General features: G+C 39.7%; 1 protein-coding gene across 6 annotated transcripts in view; it reads right to left on the reverse strand.

The window, feature by feature from the left end:
- CCDC141 (coiled-coil domain containing 141) overlaps positions 1-13,858 on the reverse strand; it is a 202,173-nt gene that overhangs the window by 52,539 nt on the left and 135,776 nt on the right. For all 6 annotated transcript variants that reach the window (XM_087861825.1, XM_087861829.1, XM_087861823.1 and 3 more), the window contains 3 exons: positions 4,307-4,448; positions 2,453-2,572; positions 551-742 (listed from right to left, as the gene is read on the reverse strand). In XM_087861825.1, the coding sequence (XP_087717951.1) occupies positions 551-742; positions 2,453-2,572; positions 4,307-4,448 (454 nt within the window). The remainder of the gene's footprint in view (positions 1-550; positions 743-2,452; positions 2,573-4,306; positions 4,449-13,858) is intronic.

A 13,858-nucleotide genomic window follows, 5' to 3' on the forward strand; every position in this document is an offset into this window, starting at 1 on the left:
CAGAGACTGGGACCTCTGAGAGCTGGAATCGTAGTCTACGAGAGGGAATTTCACAATTCTCTAGTACAGCCCTGTGAGAAGAGCGCCTCAGAAGAAGCTCTCCGAGGTAAAGCTGTTTGTTAAAAGGCATCAAACAAGACAGATCTGAGATGATCCGAAAGTCTGTAATTTCTAATTCTGTGTATGTATTTTAAATGAGTTGCACTAATTACATGAGTATTCAAAGAGATCCATGGTGGAAGATGACTTGTTTTTAAATAATTTTGTTCTATGTTTAGGATATTGTAAATGCTTGTAGGCCACAGTGAAAAGTGTTCCAACACAACCACTGTGCTTGTGAATATATCTTCTACTCACTTGTATTATTTTTTAGGAAAACAACCTATTCTTTGAGTCTTTGTATGGCGCCTTGGAGAATAAAGGGCCAGTAAGTGAGTACCTGCGTGGGAATGGAGGGTACGGGACTACCCACCGCGGCTTCTATCCCCAGAGAAGCAGGAAGAAGGCAGAGGCCACCTTGCTGCAGAAGGTCAGAGCGTAGGCACCGTACCTCTTCTGAGGACTTTAGAAATGCCACATAAGATTGCAGGACTTGTGACCTGGAGCCGATGCTTTGGCCAAGTATTTTTAATTCTTCCTCTAGCCATTTAGCTTTAGAAGAAAGCAATGCCACTTCGTCAGGTTCAAATTCATTTTTCTCTGTCATAAGTTTTGCAGCTGCTTCTAATTCATGTGCTGTCTCCTATGAAAGCAAAGCACAGGGGGTCAGAAGCTGACAGGGGAATCATGAACATTCACATTTCATTACCTTCTGCACATCCATCTATTACAATTATTAATTGAACTTGTACCAGAACTCTCCTCAATGAAAGAAAGGCACAACTTTCAAAACTTCAAAAAAAAAAAAAAGTTACCTTAAAATGAAAACCATCTCAAATTATTCTCTCACTCTCTCAGCTCTACTTTTCATTTGGAGCATTCTATTTTTTGCGTCACAAAGAGAGAAGAAAAGCTGTTTGGTAGGAAAAGTTATAAAACAAAATGGCAGAAATGTTTGAAGTAATTTATTCAACAATTATACATGAGGATTACTTTCTGAAATTTAACAATAGCTCTAGCAAATTCCTAAACTAATTTTGTTATACAAGAGATGGCAAGTCTATAGAAATTGTTTACTCCTTGTTTAATTTATAAAAAATGGCATGTCACCGATGCAGTCTTATTTAAATCTCTATCTAGAAGGGGTTTTGAACAAGGGTATGGAAAATGTTATATATGAAACCTAACGAGCCCACAGGGTTGCTCTTCTGGGTTTTTTTTTGGAGTGCAATTTCTGGCAGGTAAAATCTCATGGAGAGAATGATAAGCAGGTATGGTAGGCATAACATCTACAATTGCCACGGAAAGAGCCATGTAAAATTTTATGGTGAGCCTGAGCTAGGAATCAAGCAAAAATGAAAGAAAAAAAACTTCACTGTCATTTGCAGCAAGAAGGAATTGCTTCCCTGCCTGTATTTAATATGCTTCCCAAGTACTGCACTGAATGAAGCTAATTTTCATTTCCAAATGTTGCTTCCAGATAACACTCTGGGTAGGAGGAAGCAGGGGAGTTTCTCCCTGTGCCATTTCCTCCCGCCTTCTAAAATTCTTAAAATAAAAAAAATGAAATTGAATTCAGACATATGTTTTATTGTAAACATTTGAAACAATGATTAAAAAAATTCCATGTAAAAAAATCAATTTGTCTTTGACAAAGGTCACCCAAATGTGAAGAAGGTCCTCTGGCTGAGAACCGATGGAGTAACAAGGCCATTGCCTACCAACCTGGGTGAGCCTGGAGAGGTGCTAGACTCACCTTTCTAAACATCTGCTGGGGCCGGCTGGGACTCAGTGCAGATGTAGAGCTACCAGCAGGAATGTCTAATCCTAAATCCCAGGGGAAAAGGGTGAGGGGGAGCTAGAGAAGGTGCCGGGATGAGGAGGGTATTTTCTGTCCCTGAACATTGTGCTTGCAACAAGATTGTGTTTTTATTTGCTTCCTGGAATCTTGCATTAACGCATGTTGCTTCTGGGAATTTTCTTTTGTAACTTACTCTAGCAGAAACTCACAAATAGTCTTAGAGAAGCATTCTCCCTGCATCCTGTGGCTTCCCAAAAGGAGTTGCCAACATCTCCCAGGCAAGGAAAAGGGGCCAAATGAGTGTTTAATACTACGTTACAAAGTTTCAGTGAGCTCAAATACCCTTATAAAAAATAAATACTTATATACCCACATATGTATAAATAATTTAGATACACATAATAGAAGTTTTAAGTCATTATTTACCACAATATTAATTTAGAATTGCAACCCTCAAGAGAGCTAGCATTAAGTTTTATAGCCATGGAATATAAAGAAAAGAAATCGTATTTACAAAATCATAACCATAAAAATAACTCCTATTTAATTTACCTTAGCTTGGTTATCTAGTTCCAAGTATTTACTCAAAATCTTCCCTGATTCAGAAAGGCTGGAACCGATATCCATTGCATTAGAAAGTACTGGACTGATCTTCTGAATTGACATTTCCACCTTTAGCAATAAAGAATATATTGCAGTCTTAGTAATTGTATTTGCATACACGTTTGCATATGTATAGGAAAGATAAATACTACTCTCTCCAATCCCGTTGTACTTTAAATGGATATACCAATTTTCATCTAAAAATAGTTTTAAATATTTTAGAATGCCATGATTAAATTAATAATGTTGCTCTTCATATGAGGTAATACTACTGACCCACCGAGAGAGGGTATATGTTTAAAGACATAAATTTATTAACAGACATATATTTTATTAACAGCAATGAGATATAAACAATCACCCACATCTTCTAAGAACTTATCACCTATATTACCTAGAAAGGACAATGCCCTTGCTAACACATCAGCAGAGATGAAATTTATCTGATTAATTAACTCATAATCATCCACTATAAGTTGAATGGGGCCCAGTTTACAGGCACATCTTGAAGTAAAGATCCAAAGCCTGGGTATTAAATCACCCTCGGGGTTGCTATATTTAGGGACCCTGGGGCAGGACCAAACCCTGTACATGTGACCGTAGAACACAGGGACATGCTTGGGCCATGTAATTGATGAATGTGGGGGACTATGATTTGATTTTTAGTACACACTAATCAATGGAAAAGGACTCTTTAAAGGATTCTATTAACATCCAAGTTATGTTCTTCATCTCCTGGCTCTCCCCAGAGTCCATCCTTCCCACAGGCAAGTTGGCTCTGAATTGGCAGGAAGACAAGGAGCAACAGTTGTCTGAGTTCCTACTGTGTTGTCCACCACCCCCAAATTAGCTTGAGTCTCAAGCTCCAGGGAATGTGGCACCACAGCTGCTGCCATATTTGGAATCTCCCTGGACCCAGCCATCAGAGCAAGTCTCAAATTCCCAAGTTTCTGGATCAATAGCAGGGGGAAGGCAATGTAGATAGAGACGTGGTTATTTAATGTCCTCTCCTGTGAAGTCTACTAGTTCTACTTGTTGAAGTCAGTCGTATGACTCCACTGTAACAGATGAAGGCAGCACTGAAAATCTGAGACCCAGCAGGGGCATCAAGGTTCATTAGCATTAATGTCACTGAGATAGTTTTTACTGTATGTCCCAGCTACACATAAGCAATTTTTTATTTAACCAAATAGTAGCTGCTTGGTTTTATTCCTCTTTGAAAATAGGAAATACATTTCTCCCATACTGAGCCATTGTATCCACTCTGCAGAAAGAGGATTTTCACATGTATGTTTTTATTCAGAATGACCACGTCCTCTGTACTGACCTCCTTCAACAAAGTATGATAATGACAATTTATCCCTGGAAATCCCTAAAACATCATTTTTGGTATTTACGTGGCATCCTTGTGTGGTATGATACCATGTTAACTGAAATTGTGCATCCTGGAAGCAGGCAAGGACCCACATAAAACAAGGACACAGGCCCAATATGCACACGGTTGGGTTCTGTGCAAAGCAAGTGCTGCCTTTGTGTGTGCATGTTCAGGGCTGGCTGGCATGGTGGTAGGATGACACAGCAAGTCTCAGCAACCCGGGACATGAAAGGTTGCTGAGCAACACTGAACTATAACTCTATGCTGCTCAATGATAAAACCGAATGTTTTTATCATTATCAAGCCAAAGGAGACGTGCCGAGACCCTCCCACCGTGCCCCACGCTGCAGGTGCTGTGCTGTCTAGGATCACCAAGGAAGGAGTTGCATCTAGGTAGGAGCCAACGGAGGGCACATTGAAGAGACTACCTTCTTGAGGAGGCCCTCCACCGAGGCAGTTAGCTGCTGTTTCTTAAGAGCAAATTCTTTGTGCGCGGAACACTGTTGGGTCAGATGGTCCACTCGTCTCTGAATACATCCCATCATCTCATGGACTCCGGTCCCCTGAGAGCTGAATGCAACAAGTCAGCCATTAGTTCACTCCGCCCTGACAGAGAAGCCCCAGGAATAGGGAACATTTCAAAGTGGGTCTGCTCTTTCATGATAGGGATGAGTCAAGAAAAGTTATCAAGCTTCAGGCTTTAAGATAACAGAAGCTAAGTAATACCAAATTATGTTCCCTTGTTTAAATCAGTCACTCTTGAGGGAAAAGATGAGTTATGGGTTTTTGCAACCAGGTCTAGTCTTCTTTTGTAAAGGTTTACTTTTTAATATTTCTCTAAGATATTTTGAGAACCCTATGGCAAAAAGCACAGGCACATCTTGAAGTAAAGATCCAAAGCCTGGGTATTTTTGCCAAGTATGTTTGCCAAGAGTTTTCCTGGGGGTGTGATTTGAAAGCTTCATTTATCTAAAGATGCGCTTTGAATAGAAATGTGGATCAGTCAATTAACAAACCATTTACTAATCCAAAAGGGTAAAATATTTATGTAATACTAAGTTCCTTGTTCTCGATGATGACGAATGCTCAAGGCTATATTCATTAAGTGAAAACCAAGTTATCACCAACAATTAGGAATCTAATGTACTTGTTCATAAAAAAGAGACTGAGCCTCACATTGTCATTTTTCACCTCTCATGTGAAAGAAAAAAGTGACACAAAAGCTCATTAAACGCACATGCCTTTAGAACAACAAATGACCTTAGAGTCAGATCCCATTTGCTCTGGTCTAAAGGTAAATTAGCAAGTTTCCTACCGATGTCCAACATAGGCCCACCAGTCATGCAAGACAATGAAGGGAGGCTGCTGGTGGAATGGGCACCTTTTAATTTGTCCGCCTAGCCCTAAGACAGAACCTCTCCGACTACATAAGAAATTGAAGGCTTTAATTTTGTGTCAGTCATTTCCTTCAAATACTAATAAAGATTAACATGATCACTCTGAAATTTAATTACCCAGAGTTAAAAAAGATCTTGGAGTGAGGTATAGATTTCAGTAATTTTACCTCAAATAATTAATTTATGACTCTGTAAAAACGAATTTAATTAGTAATGAAATGAGGGCGAGATCCCATATGACTGAGAGGTAAAGTAACTTCACAGGAATGACAAGAAAGCTGCCAAAGGGGTGAGAGTTCATCAGGCAGCTTGAGAATCTTGTCGGATGTGCGTGGGATTCACGTGTGGCCTGTGGGTACCACTGGAGCCCCAGAGAAGTTTAACTGGGGAGAGAACACGAAACCACTGCGATGAATCTTATTCTTGACACATAATGTTCTACAGATGCTACATTTAAAACAATTAGTTTTGCATTTTAATAACTCAGGGACGGTTGAAGAGTATCATGAAGAAATCAGGAGGGTTTTACAGAAACAATTCTAGTGATACTTGAGTCCACAAATTTTGTAAATAAAAGCAGTGTATTGGTAATACCAACCATATTTTGGTTAGGTTTTAGACTTTGGGACATTATATACTAAAAAAGCACTTGAAAGCCCAGTTGTCCTATGTATTATAAGTTCCAAGCTTTCTGTAGAATATGCAAATCTAAATGAGAAAGACCAATAACACAGAAAAGGGAAGTAGTAGCAATGTGGAAAGAAGGTGCAGAGAGCAGTTTGTGAAAATAAACATGTAAACATATTCTAAAAACAATGATTGAGTGCTACTGTGGCAAGGCAGCATTTTTAATGTTTTAAGTGGTCTCCTTTCTAATACTCATAACTGTCCTATCATCTGGGTGTAATTGTTATCTCCATTTTGCCGATGAGAAAACTGAGGAGGGAAAAGGCTCAGTAACTTGCCCAGGTCACCGTTATTAAGTGGCAGACCTGGGATTTGAACCTGTTCATCTGATCTCAGAGTCCACACTCTTGACACATGACGGGATGAAAGGGTATTCGTCCTCTAAGATTTCACCTTCCCTCCAGTTGACTGTTAATGGAAACAGGATTAGCCTGGCTAGCATGTTCTTTTGAAATTGGCTGGCTTCTCCAAAGCAAATATCTGTCTGTAGTTTGCGAAGTGGCCACTAGAGGGACACTTGTCCAAGTTCATGCTTTAAAAGAACCTTCCAGCACAGAGAACAGAAATAGGGAAACAAAACCAAATCAAGCATTCCTTTTGTGAAAATATTGCTCTTTAGCAACTTACAATTTTAATTTAGATGAATCACAACCAAGCAAATGCAATCTCTCTGTGTCTTTGGAGGACGATTCCTTTTCAATTTTTCAATGACCCTGGAGGTTTGGTCTTATTTTGTGGTGATTTGTGCCTTACCATATATATCTATTGCATTGTAAATTCTTTTTTGGGGAGGTGGCTGGAGGGGCAGAGGGAGAGGGAAAAAGAGACTACTGGAGCCTGATGCAGGTCTCGATCCCACAACCCTGAGATTATGACCCCAGCCTAAAACAAGAGTTGGGTGCTTAACCCACTGAGCTGGGCAGGTGTCCCACATTGTAAATTCTTTAAGGGAAAGGACAACATTCTTTTCATCCATATATCCTCTGTAGCTCTGAGCACGTTGACTTGTTAGTGGATCGATGCATATTTTCAAATTAAATAAAATACACTATAATCAAAATTTAAGGGAAGAGAAGATATAGATTTAAGAAGAACATATGCACAGAGAGTTACTGTATAAAAATGTCACTAGTGAAGTCTCCAATAGTTTTTAAACAATGATGACTTTGCCCTTTGCCCACTTACAGAAGTTTTAAACTATCCAAAGACTGCCCATTTTCTTCTTGGATGTTTGGCATTTATCATTAGGTTGAGTGACCTCTATTTAAAGCCTCAGAGGGGCCCACTGAAGCACCTGGTTTGGCTGTGTGTTCCTGCCTGTCCAGGGTGAGCTCCACTCTTACTTGCGGCTTAGACCCCTTCCTCAGTACAAGGAGTTCTGAATTATCTTGCTTATCCTAGCCCGCTCTGGTTTTCCTTTCCCTGTGTCAGCTAGATCATCTGTCTGATCAGGCAGTAATCTCTTCCCTCTCCCTGATTCCCAATGGGCATATATCTGTCACACCTCTAACTCAGTACCACTCCCTCCCTCCCTCCCACAGTTCTTTCTCACTGAAAACCTAATGTGCAGGTTACAACCAGCCTTCATTCCATTAGTTTCAATTAGAAACATTAAACACTAATTCCTGACTTTTCTTTTGAACATTTCAGAACATTTAAAAACATGTATAGCATGCATATTGGCAATTTTCTCAGAGCCTGAAAAGCAGATGGTTTGATCAAAGGAAAAATATGACCTCACTCTCTGCCAGCAATTCTTACATGAACTGAAAATAAATTACTAGAATTCCATCAGTCACTCAGGAATGAGTCTTATTCCTTCCCAGGAATATTCACTGAATGATAGGGCAAGAACTGAGGGCAGATCACAGAACTTGGCTGGATGAAGTGCCCTATCATTTCGTGCTGACTCTGAAGCCACCTGCTGGTGTACTGCCTCACTGGGTGGGAGAGGGGCTAACAGCAGACTTCTGGGTCTAGCCATCTGTGGCTCTATAATTTGCATTGTATATACCGATTGATCTTTGGGTTTCCTCTATAAGAATGGATTAGATGGCGCCTGTCTGTGGCATGGACATGAAGTACACTAGATTATTCCCGATGTTGACTTTGACTTTTCCAAGCACCACAGATACTCAGAGATGACAGACTGTGAGGCCTTCTTCAGACATCTGTTAGAAACTCCATCGTGGGAGCATTTTCTCCCCTACTCACTGAGCCAGTAGAGGAGAGGGAAGGGGGAAGAAAAATCCTTGACTTTTTTTTCTAAAGAGCAGAGACATATTGACTCCTGGCTCAAAAATAGATGGTTCTATTTGTTGAACGGAAGCAGTTGCCCCATCTCTGCATCTGTTGCAAATTGCGGCTGGGGGAGGGGAGCAAATCCCAACGTTAATGTGGTCTAATGATTCTTTCCGGAGGACGGCAAGTTGCTTTCAAACCTTTCATAAATTACTATTGGCAGCCCATCTGGATTAGGAGCTGAACCAGATGGTAAGCACTTGACAGCTTACTCTCTCATCCGAAGGAATCAGCTGATCATAGTTTTCTTTTTGTCTATGAACAAATTATACTCTGAGAATGGAAAAAAAATATATTTTCCTTATTTTTAGCTTGCTGCTTCTTTTTTGACAGGGACCTAAACAGTGTCCCTTCATGTTCACAATCTTTATTTTGGAGGAAATAACGGCTACTGTCTAATTTTCATCCCTACTTTGAAAAAAGTGCCATCCATACCGTAGAAGGGAAATAAATGTGTGTTTCTACAGTTTTTTTCCTCTGACTTAAGTTAGTCACATTGCGAATGCCTCACCACCAAAAAGCAGTAAGTGGGGCTGAAACTACGGATCTCTGGGGTTCTGGTCCAGATGCGTGGCAGGGAGAGCCACGAGCTCCACTCCCAGGAGGACACAAACAGCAAAAGGTGCCCTATGAGAAGGGTACCATAGCTAGGATTCTACCTGAAAAGAAGTTTGGAAAACACTATCGCCAACTGGTGCTGGGGCCAAGAAATCAGACACATCGGGGCAGTTGGGAACCCCGCCCCACCTCCTGCTGCCTCTCTGAGAGCCACAGCGTCTCTGTGGGTGACCCTGACCAGACAACAAAGCTGGAAGGAAGACCCTCAGTTCAGGGGGAGTCATGGCAAAGCTGTTATGGAGGAAAGAGCGAAGAGTAGAGAACAAAGCACAGAAAATAAGCGAAGAACAAGCAAGTACAATCTAAAATTTCAAAACACAAGAGGAATATAAATCCCAACACAACATAGCTCAAAAATCGAGGGATAAATGTACTCTATCTGAAAGGAAAGTCAAGTAGAGCAACCTGAAAATGACCTTAACACAAATACACCTGAGATCATTAGAAAGACAAAGAAAAAACCAACACCCATGATAAAAGAACAAGAAGCTCTGAAACGAAAACAGTCAGAAATAAGACAAAAGTAGATATAACAAAAGTGAGTTAGAGATCTCAGAAATGAAATCAATATGGTTATGAAAACTAGAAGAAAGAAAAAAAAAATCTACCAAAGAGAAAACCAGTGTGAGGGATTCCCTGAGGGCACAGGGCCAAGAGCTGAGGGTATGACAAGTGGGAAGGCAGTTCAGAGTTCTGAGAGGCAGACCCAGAGGCTCTGACTTCTCTACCATGAGTTAAAGGAGAAGAGAACAGAGAAAACAAAGGCAAATCAATATTTAAAGAGATAATCACTGAAAATTTTCCATGATTGATGACATAAATCCTCGGGTAAAAGGCACACAGCAAGAACTAAACAGACCGATATTCTCATTTAAGATATTTTGGAAAATATGAAATTATATTTTAATGTATTTCTTTCCAAAAAGTTTTTCTCTTTGCAGTCTTTTCTCCCTCCAAACTTAGAATGATACTATCTACACAATTTGGATCCTGACATTACATGGCAAGGCTACTCTCTGTCTTCAAAGAATCCTCAAAAACACACTTTCCATATTGGCTTAGAATATTCCGCAATGTGCCTGCCCTGAAACTATTCAAACATTTCCCTATTTTCTGGGACTATTTAGGGGGTCTTCAGGTTTACAGTATTATAAATAGCACGGTGATGAGCATTTTATTCATAAATAGGCCTGCCCACTTCTCTCCCTTGCTCTTGTCTGTTTCGTTTTGTTTTGTTTTTTTTCCTCTCTAATCTGAGAGAGCTTCCCTACAGTCATCCAGCATACAGATTTCTGCCCCTTTATCGACCTTCCTCTCTAGAGTCTGCAGTTCCAGATCTTCTTACTCTGGGATGCTTGCTACCTCACATCACATCATCAACAGCATAAATGAATACATTCATATTGTAGTGAGTGACTCCTAGACATTTTACCAGGAACCTAATCTAATTACGCCTAGATTTAAGGGGAAGTGTGAATTTTGCATGTTTTCCATACTAACAGTTTCAGAATCATAAAAGCCTGTACAATGTTACCAGGCCAAGATTTGCAGTTATGACATTTACTCAACCCCTAAAAAGAGCAACTTAATACACACTTGAAAATATTTGGAAAGTGGCTGAATTAACAGCCATCAATGAGAACTAAACTTTGTAATATCCTAAATTTCAGTATCTGACATTTACCATCTAAATGCATCATCAAACTTTTATTGTAAAAAAGTTATTTTAAGTCCTTAAATGCTTGGCTGAACTCCTCTAAATTGCAACCACAGATTATCAGGTGAAGGAAATTTCTGTTTTTGTTTCTTTGTTTTGTTGGAGGATGGGGATTATTTTTGTTTGTTTTCCACTTGGGATTTTTTAAAAATATTTTTACTTTGATAAAAGCTTTCTTTTAACATCATACCAGCACCATAACATTTCAAATCAAGCCACCTAGTTTGTAAATACTAAGATAAGGAACATTAAAAAAAAAGGTTTCCCACCTGGCTGAGCTTGAAGGCTGATCTCAAAACAATGTCATGAGCTGGAAGAGGAGGCGACACTGTTACAAGTCGAACAACTAAAGAATGATTCACAACACCACCAAATGAAAAGTGAATCCATGAGATAGAGCTGACCAATAGAAAGGAATTCAAAAAGTATTGGATAGTAGATATTGATTCTCTTCCTCTTGGCTAGATGTAGAGCCTTCATCCATCTTAGGTTATCAAATTCAACAATGGCCTTCTTAAATCCTTCACTTGACCTATCCTGATCATAGAAGCTAGGGATCGTGTCTCCCTTCTGTGAAGAGGTGGACTCAACACCCACTGCCCCCATGGCTTCCTCGTGCCTAGAGCACACTCCCTTTTGTTGCTCCTTGATTAGCCATTAGTAAGGTTCTAGAGATTCGGGGCCAGGTTTATATATCTTTGACTACCCTTGAAGCTTGGTGCTGGTATGTCATATGTGATACCTATTCATAAGTTCAACAACTTTTTAAAAAAACTGAAAGAAAGAGAAACTTTGTAGGAAAGAGGAGACTTGAGTTGAAACCTAGAGTACAATTTAAGCATGCCAGAATTAAAAAAAAGAAAAAATCCATGTGCCCAGCCTCCTCATTATTGGTTAAAGTGGAATGAAAGGAATAGACAGAGAACTAGCCAGCTAACATAGTGGTTCAGACCTGCATTCCGGGACTCACTTCACCTCTTACTACCATGTGACAGGTGGCAGGGAAAGTTACTTAACCTCTCTGTGCCCTAGCTTCCCCGTCTGCAAAACAGAGGCAATGATAATAGTAGAGCTCATAGCACAGGGTTGCTTGCAGGACTAAATTTTTATTTTATTTTATTTTAAGATTTTATTTATTTACTTGTCAGAGAGACAGAGAGCACACAAGCTGGGGGAGCAGCAGGCAGAGAGAGAAGCAGGCTCCCCGCTCAGCAGGGAGCCTGACACGGGACTTGATCCCAGGACTCTGGGATGATGATCTGAGCCAAAGGGAGCCGATTAACCAACTGAACTGCCCAGGTGTCCCAAAGGACTAAATTTTTTAATGTATATAAAGCACACAAGTGTACAAGTGCTTGCCATTGTTGCCAATGAGTGTTTGAATAGTCTAACTTGCAACTACTCTGATCTTGTCTTCTGCTCCTCTCTCCTGTCACCTTCTCCTCCAGCCACACTGCCCTCCCTTCTGTTACATCTTTGCTGTTGTTCTGCCAGGGCCATTCATCTCCCAGCTATGTGTGTGGTAGCTCCTTCTCTTTGAAGCATCTTTCCCTGACTGCAATGTCCACAATGCTCCCTTCCCCACAGTAACTCTCTATCCCAGTTCACTTCTAGAGCACTCATTGCCATGGAAGAGCATCTCATCTCCTGATTCAGCTGTTGGTTGGTTGTTTCTTCCCAATAGAATATAAACAGCTTGAGGGCAGACGTTTCCCCTACTGCAGTAGATGCATGGGAATACCGGATTTATAAAAGATGCTCAATAGTATTTTTGGGATACATAAATGACTAAATGAAAGAATAATGTTCTGTCTAAAGTTCGTTACCATTCACCATATCAAACAACAGAAGTAGTGGTGGCCAACATAAATGAAAATTGTGAAAAGAGAATGCAAAACCCCAATTAACTCCTGTTTTTATTTCTTTATAAAATATAAATATATGAAGATTAACATTAAGTAAGTAATAATAAGTGTTAGATCAAAACAAACAATACTTAAAGTTATATTGCAGGAAATGCTCAGTCAGGATGAGGTTCATAAGCTTAAATTCACCATAACAAGGTAGAATGAAAACTGGTACAGTCTCTTATGCAAAGATAGAGATTGAGTCCACACTGAAGCAAGTTTACTTGTAAATCTTAAGTTAATTTTAGCAAATAAGAAAAGGCGAATGGATATTGCCCTAGATGGCCTTGCACGTTTTTTAGTTCTGCATTGTTAGCTATACAGAGAGAAATGAGGAGGTCCCTTGATTTTGCCCAATTATGGAAAACTTCACCCTCACACAAGGTCTCCAACCTAGAACTTCCCATCACCACAGCTTCCTGTGGCTTAAGGAATGCAGAATTCTGCTAGTAGCAGGCCCCCTTTGGCCTGTCTTTAGACGTGCTGCTCAAAGATGATGCCAAGTGAAGCTTCGGAAGAGGAGAGGGGGGCTGGAAGCAGGAACTTTAGCTTCACTGTAAGTCTAAGTTTGACCATTATCAGATGCAGGAACTTGGATCATAACTAAGTGCAAATGTTTGCACTAAAATATCTTTAAAATTAAAGTATAGTTACGTTAGATGACAGATACTACACTTTGAAAAGATAATAAATTATTTAGCAATGATTCAGAATTATCACCCGATTACAGGGAAAAAATATAACAGCAAGGGAACATGTAAACAGCCATTACTTATTTTGTGAGGCTGCTCAACTTCAAAGGTGTTTGATTCCAGGATAGAAAAACAGTGTGGATCTGTTCCTAATAAGGCAATAGTTACAGAAAAGTAACAATAAAGGTCTTTACTGGGAAGCATCGTCTCAGATAAATGTGAACTTCTGACGTCCTATTTTGTTGACTAACAGGAAAAAAAGTTAGATCTAAAGGTCTCTGAAATTCCTATCTGCCCCAATACTAAATTTGGCCTTTTATTACCTTAAAATAAATGCTTATCTGCCCTATTTCAAATATAACCTTCCCCGGTTTGTAAAAAGGAATATAATAGGGTGCAGCTGACTCTGTTGTGATTATTTGAAATAGCCATGTGACTCTTCGTATTTTGCTTTTAAATCTCTTCGTGAAGAAGGTTAAAAAAAAAAGTGAACTAATTGCTAAGAGTAGTGGTTTTATTCAATTAAAAAAAAAAAAAAAGCCCTCCGTTTTACAGAGGAGGAAACAGGTTCAGAAAAGTTAAGTTTAAAAGTCATGGCATTGTTTTGGTCCTAAGAATGCATGAAATAGAACTCTTTTGGTACTAAATCTTAAGTTTCTTA

This window comes from Ursus americanus, chromosome 1 (genome assembly GCF_024610735.1).
Source record: "Ursus americanus isolate L20-20 chromosome 1, mUrsAme1.1.p, whole genome shotgun sequence".
Lineage (NCBI taxonomy): Eukaryota > Metazoa > Chordata > Mammalia > Carnivora > Ursidae > Ursus > Ursus americanus.